Consider the following 7592-nt stretch of genomic DNA (forward strand, 5'->3'; position numbering starts at 1 on the left):
GAGAGATGTGCAGAGGACATTCTTGAATTCTCGAATTTTCAGATTTTGGATATTGTTAAATAACAAAGCAATGTAATTGTTTGAAATTTACTTGTAATACTGTATGACTAATTTGTAATTACTGCAATGTCTAGATATGTAAATGTTGCAATGCATTACGCAATAAAAAGAATTTAAAAAAAAAAAAAAAAAATTCAAAAATCGGAAGAAGTCCGGATGCGGACCTGTAAAATCAAAAAGGTGTGCTCCTCTCTCTCTCGCCTCCCCCCCCCCCCCCCGCCCTCGCCGACCCCGGAAAGGGAAAATAGTGTGAGTAGTGGATAAAATAAAAATTAAATAAAGAAGAAAAAATGTCAAAGTGGGGGAGCTATGTCACAGTCACAGGGTGATCCTCGGCTATTGTACGTAACAGGTACCAGGATGTGTCCTTTAGACTCTTGTGAATTTGTTGCCTCACTTCTAGGGATAGTGTTGCTATGTAGCTTTCCCACATTGAGAAGAATTTTTTGACCTTGGATTCTTTATTTAAAGTGGTCTCGACCCAATCCATTCTAAAAAGATGGAAAAGTTTATGTTTAAATAAGGGGAAGGTTGGGGAGGACGTTGAAGTCCATTCCTGTAGTATGGTTTTCCTTGCGGCTGCACTAATGGCCAGCAATAGGTCTCTGCAGCCTTTTGTTACTCTTAGGTCTGAGGGGATTACGCCTAACACTGCCCAGTCGTCTACGAATGGGACGTAGTTTACTAGGTGTGTTTCTGCATATCTTTTTACTTGGAGCCAAAAGCTTCTGACCATTGGGCATGACCAGAAGCAGTGGTAAAGGTCTGCCTCAAGTTCCCCACATCTATAGCAAGCGCTCAAATTTGTTCTGCCCATTAAGTGGCTCCGGTGGGGTGACAGGTAGGCTCTGTGATATATGTTAAGGAACATCTCGACATACGAAGCTGAGGGTAATGTTTTGCAGGATTTTAGGAGGAATTTCATTAGGTCATCTGTGTCGTATTGTGGGAATTTTTGTGTCCATTGGGCTATGCCTTGTTTGCTGGTTGTATAGTCTAGAATGATTTGGAAGTGTTGATAATAACAGGATATGGCTTTTTTCTCTAGGGGTGGTTGTAGTAGGAGTGTATCTATGGTGTTGTTCCAGTCTTTGTCTGAGAAGTTACGAACTACCGTGGAAGTATAATGTTGGGCTTGTAGGAAGGCCAGAGGGTGTCCCGTTAGGCATGGGAATTTTTCTGTCGCCTCTGAAAAGGTTAAAGGTCTACGCGCTGTTCTGTCGATCAATGATCCAATGCCTGTGACTCCCCCCACCCTCCATATATTGAATGGGTATGTGGCTGCCCCTTCCTGGAAATCTGTATTATTTATGAATGGAAGATGTATTGATTTGTGGGAATTTAGGCCTGCTTGGCTTCTGATCCAGTGCCATGTTTTTTTTGTACTCCATATCAGGGGGTTTTCTTGTGACTGTTTGGGGACCTCCTGGTCATGGAGGTGTAGGAATGACAGCAGGCATTTTCCCGGTACCATCTCTCTTTCCAGGGAAGTGCACGTATAATGTTCTGTCCCTGCTAACCAGTCTGAAAGGTAGCGGAACATTGTGGCTTTATTGTATTGCCTAATATCCGGTAGGCCCAAGCCACCATTCCATTTGGGCTGTTGTAGCTTTATTAGGCCTATTTTGGGTCTGCCACTGTTCCATATAAACTCTCTGACGTTTTTATTGAAGATTTTAATGTCTTTTGGGGAGATATACAAGGGCAATCCCTGCAGGAGGTACATTATTCGTGGGAAAGTTACCATTTTGATTAGGTTTATTCTCCCGATGTAGGAGATGGGTAGGTTTTTCCAGTTTTTTAGCTCTTCGTAGATCTGTTGGAATATGGGGGCGTAGTTTAATTTATAGAGTTGTCCTAGATGTCTGGGGATTTGTGTGCCTAAATAAGTAAATGAATTAGTGGCCCAAGCAAATGGTACACTTTTAGTGAAGTCAGTGGGTAGAGGGTGCGATGCCAGGGAAAGTGCCTTGGATTTTTGCATGTTGATTGCGAAGCCCGATATTTCTTTGAAGTGATTGAATAGATGTATAATGTGATGGAGAGACTCCGTCGGGTTGGAAATATATAGTAGGATGTCATCCGCAAATGCGGTGAGCTTCACAACCCTGGATCCGATTGCTATGCCCTTGAAGATGGTGTCGGCTTCTAGGAGGCGTAGAAATGGGTCCAGAGCTAAATTGAATAACAGGGGCGATAAAGGGCAACCCTGGCGGGTGCCCCTCTGCATCTCTATTGGGTCGCCAAGGGTACCGTTTACCATGATTCTAGTTGTGGGGGATTTATATAGATACTTAATAAAGTCTATCAGTGTTGTGTTGAAGCCTCTGTGTTCTAAAGTTTGGAAAAGGTGGGGCCATAGCACTGTGTCAAAAGCTTTTATGGTGTCGAGGCTTAGTAGAATATTGGTATGAGTGTTGGTTAGGGAAGATGATGCTACCGCTGCTATGGCTGTTCTTATGCCTTTCACTGAGTGTCTTCCACGGATAAATCCTAGTTGTGTTGGCGTGAGAAGATCAGGGAGTACCGTTTGCATCCTATCCGCTATGATTTTGGCTAGTAATTTTATGTCTGTGTTTATTAGACTAATGGGCCTGTAGGACTCTACTAATTGAGGATCTTTTTGTGGTTTGGGTAACAATATGGTGGTCGTGTTTGTAAGATGTGGGAAAGGGGTATGGTGTGTGAGGAGGTTGTTAAACAGGTCCGTGAGTGCCGGGGCTAGTTGGTGTTGAAGGAGTTTAAAGTATTCATTTGATAGGCCGTCTGGGCCAGGGGATTTTCCCAGATGAGAAGAAGTGATTGCCTTTAAAACCTCCTCTAGGTGTATAGGTTCTGTTAGTATGTCGCTTTGTGATGGGGTTAGCTTTGGGAGGTGTAATTGGTGAAATAAATCTGCTTGGTTTGCTGTGTCTGTTGTGTGGTCTCTATACAATGTTATGAAGTATCTTTCAAATTCTGCGAGTATGTCAGGGGTGTTGGTAGATAGTTGTCCGGACTGTGGGTTGCGTATTGCCGTGACATATGTGCGTTTATGTTTAGGTCTGGACATGTTGGCCAGCAGTTTGCCTGTTTTATTACCCCACCTAAAGAATTTTTGTTTTGTGTAGAGTACGTCTTTTTTGGCCTGTTCCAGTAGGTGGGTGTCTAGGAGCTGTTTCGTTTCTTGGTATTTAAGTAATAAGGATAAGGGGCACTAATTTTAAACAGAATGTAAAACAGATTTCATGTTTGCAGAAAAATCGTCGACATGTAAAAACTCTCTCTCTCTCTTTGTAATGTATACGGTCACCATTTCTGACCTACAGCCTATTTTTTATTAATTGCATTTTGAAATTGTTATCATAGTATGCATTTTGCTCTGTGAAAATGAACTATGTGACAGTGAAGCTTAGCAATGTTGACTATAAACAAATTAAGAAAAGCTAGTGATGTCAATGGTGTAGCCATGCTTGTTGTCGCTGTGTAGCCCAAGGCATAAAGGACATTTACCCAGGTTACTGTAAGGGCCTGCCATTGCGGCACAGTGCCCTTACTGGCATTTGGCCCTTATACCCCACCAGGTTACCTGCCTCTCAAACCTGATGTACAGCTTTATACATGCTAAGATTCTTTGGTAGGCTGCTGTGCTTTTATGTGGATTGTTTTTTGTGTGCAATAGTGAACTTGTGCCATATACATGATAGATTGATAATAGTCTGCAGACCTAATTTAAACATTTTTGATAGCGTATGAATGTATTTTATTTTCTATGAAATTGCAGAATATTCCAAGCATCTTTAAACATGGAAAAGAAAACCCAAAATAAACGTAAATACGAGGATGAACACAGAACATTCTTAACGGAATGGGAAAACTTGTATTTTTTCATAGATCACAAAGGCAAACCCCTCTGTCTGATATGCCAGACTGCACTAACACACTTCAAGTGTTCAAATCTTCAACGTCATTTTAGCACACATCATGCTAAAATGGACGAGGAATTCCCTATAGGTACTGAACTACGATCTCACAAGGTAAAAACTTTGAAGGGTCAAATTGCAAAACAAACACAAGTGTTCCAGAAATTTTCCAAACATTCTGAGACAGTTACACATGCCTCTTATAAAGTTGCTTGGAATATTGCCCGTGCAAAAAAACCTTATAATGAAGGTGAATTTGTTAAAAAATGTCTCACAGATGTAGTGTCCATCCTGTGCCCAGAAAATATAGCTCTGAAAAAAATGGTTTCAGACCTACAACTCTCACGACATACAGTTGAGCATAGAATATCAGACATAAATGTTTCTGTTGAATCTCAATTAACTTCTGATCTTCAAAAATGTGAATACCTCAGCATTGCACTAGACGAGTCTTGTGATGTCCAGGACAAATCTCAATTGGCAATATTTGTACGGACTGTTTCAAAGGATTGTGTAATCAAGGAAGAACTCCTTGATATAATGCCTTTAAAAGACCGAACCCGGGGCATTGATGTGAAAGAAACACTGATGGATGTTATGGCAAAATCAAAGTTGCCTATATCAAAGCTTACAGCAATGGCAACTGATGGGGCACCATCCATGGTTGGATCTGTGAATGGCCTTGTGGGACTGTGCCGGGCTGACAAACAGTTCCGTGACTTCTGGACGTTTCACTGCATCATCCATCGGGAGCAACTGGTATCTAAAAAGTTACATTTGGATCACGTAATGGATCCTGTCCTAAAAATAGTCAATTTTATTCGCACACATGCTCTCAATCACAGACAATTTAGGAATCTCATTGCTGAGCTTGACCAAGGTCTTCCAGGCGACCTGCCACTTTACTGTACCGTAAGGTGGCTTTCAAAAGGTAAAGTCTTATCTCGTTTTTTGGAACTTTTGAACCCTGTGAAGATTTTTATGGAAGCAAAAGGAAAGGAATACCCTGAGCTGTCAGATCCACAATGGGTTTTAGACCTGGCATTTCTTGTGGACATGCTGCGGCATCTCGACAGACTCAACCTGGATCTTCAAGGGAAATTCAAGATACTGCCTGACATGGTGCAAAGTATATTTTCTTTTATCAGCACACTCAATTTGTTCAATACTCAACTTCAAAAGGGAGATCTAACACATTTTCCTTTACTGTTAAAGGAAAGTGAACAAGTACCTGATATCTTAAAAAGTAGCACAGCACGGTATGCAATATTGACTGAAGAACTTAAAGACAGCTTTCTGGAAAGATTCCATGATCTACAGCTGAAAAAAACTCAGATTAGATTCCTAGTTGACCCTTTCAATACGGATGCCAACACTTTGAAAGCCCCTTTAGTCACAGATGAAGCAAGTACACAGATTGAGATGCTTGAATTTTATGAGGATGACCGACTTAAATCTGTCCTGAAAGATGGAACAATTGAGTTCTGGAGAACTGTACCAATGGAGAAATACCCCAATGTCAAATGTGCAGCACTCAGACTTTTATCAATGTTTGGTTCTACTTACCTTTGTGAGTCTTTTTTTTCTACACTAAAACAAGTTAAATCAAAGCATAGATCTGTTCTAACAGATACACATGTAAGAGAATTACTGCGAGTAGCGACAACCGCATATGACCCAGAATTTAAAAAAATGATTGATAACAAGGACTGTCAGAAGTCTCACTAAGAAAAAGGACAGCAGGGGACGTGGCATGACCGAGCTTCTGTGGACGCAGGGTAAGTGAACTTCACCGAAAATTTGAAAAATTATCCTGCCTGGGAGACCATAGGCACCCCACACCTACTCACCGGTGCTCCTAAAGCTCCCCTGCACTTTACAAGTTGTTCACTTGGTAACTGCCTGGTGTACCCTCGTTGTCTTTTAGTACTGGCATCCTGTGTGTGTGCTATCATTTATTTTAGCTACTCTGATCCTTATGCACAATAGGCATCTATGCCTTTCTATGTTTGGTGCTCGTAGCCCTGATTACTGCCTGGTCTTTGTTTAAAATGTTATTGGGACTTTTTTGCTCTTTATATAAATCTGGTGGTTGATAGGGGGCGTGGCTTGGCCGGGCATGTGAGTAGACGCTGACTCCGTGAGCTCCCTAATAATCCTCTTAAAAATCCTTATTCCTGCACCCTATACACGCCTGGGTTGCCCCAAACCAAGCACAGAGCCCCACCGCTGCATAGAGACTTCGTTTTTGCCAGCTTGAAGGCTCCAAAAGAACTCCTGCACCTGATCTCAGTGCAGCCTCGGACACTCACCGCGAGGCACGACCCGCCATCTTGCATCCTGACACACTCAGTGCCTGCGACGGGACCCTCTTCCCCTCCCGACGTCCACAAACAACAGCGGCAGGGTGAGACTCGCCCCATCTCCCCGCCTGACTGCTCTGCACAGAACCCGGAGAGCGGGTGTGACGTGCGTCCGCAGCTCCGTCCCCCCGCTCGGCGTACACAGCCTGGAGCGGCCGGCTGGACGTGGGAGCTAGCCGCCCTCCATTTCAACACCCCGCGGGAGGTGGCGGCTCCCTAAGGAGAATCGGCGGAGAGACAGGTGAGCCTGCCAGTGCCACTGGACAGCTTAGAGACGATACGGGAGGAAGCGGGGTAGGACACAGAGGCGGCATCCTCCCCCTATCCCTCACCCCAGATCCCTTCCTCTGGCTGAAACATACCCAATGCCCTACCCTAACCTCCAGAACCAACACCTCTCCTAAACCTCTGCCTTGGACACTTTTATCTGTCTGGGAGCCCTGTATACACTCCAGGTCCTAAGCCCTATACACCTGAGACTGGGCCTGATACTCCTGGCTTTTTTTTTCACCCTCCCCATTATTTCTCTTTTTTCAAGAGGAGCCATTTTGGAGGCACGGGGTACTCCCAATTGTCTACACAGCTTGCTCCCCCTGCTGGTCTTCTAAGAAATTACATTCCACGCTCCAGACATCCCAGCAGCAATGGGGAAATCTACTGCTGCAACAGCTGCGGCTAAACTGGAAAAATATGCCCGCCCTTCCCAAGCCTCATCCTCAGCTCAGCCCCCCCAGACCCCTAACCCCCCTCCACCTTCACAGGCAGAAGATGAACCACCGCCTCCTGAGGATCCTGCCCAATCCACGCAACAGATACTGGCCATATCGGCGTCTGAACAGAGAGTCACCGATAAGATTGGCCAGGTGCAGTCAGACATTTCCCTCATTCGTCATGATATGCAAAAAATAAGAGAGAGAGTGGGAGAAGCGGAACATCACATATCTGACCTGGAAGATACAACCAACCCCCTTAAGACTGCGGTCGCTGACTTAACCACACAGATGTCAGCTGTCAAGTCTAAGCTCTCGGATATGGAGGGGCGGCTGCGTCGCAACAATGTACGCTTTGTGGGCCTCCCCGAGAGAGCGGAGGGTTCTGCCCCTGAGAAGTTCCTCGAGAGGTGGCTCCGGGACCTGTTTCCAGATGGAGACTTTAGTCAACACTTCGCGGTTGAAAGGGCCCATCGTCTTCCTGCTAGGGCCCCACCTCCGGGTGCACCCCCACGTACATTCATCGCCCGCTTCTTGCACTACAGGGACAGAGATGC

At 44.5% G+C, this 7592-nt stretch overlaps 1 protein-coding gene across 1 annotated transcript; it reads left to right on the top strand.

The window, feature by feature from the left end:
• The first annotated feature begins 4031 nt into the window (after window positions 1-4031).
• Window positions 4032-5690, top strand: LOC146055253 (general transcription factor II-I repeat domain-containing protein 2B-like). Its single transcript, XM_083168228.1, has one exon. The coding sequence runs from the start codon at window positions 4032-4034 to the stop codon at window positions 5688-5690; it is 1659 nt and encodes a 552-aa protein (XP_083024354.1).
• Window positions 5691-7592: the final 1902 nt, after the last annotated feature.

The sequence above is a fragment of the Crinia signifera genome, unplaced genomic scaffold (genome assembly GCF_055691185.1).
Source record: "Crinia signifera unplaced genomic scaffold, ASM5569118v1 HAP2_SCAFFOLD_410, whole genome shotgun sequence".
Classification (NCBI taxonomy): Eukaryota; Metazoa; Chordata; class Amphibia; order Anura; family Myobatrachidae; genus Crinia; species Crinia signifera.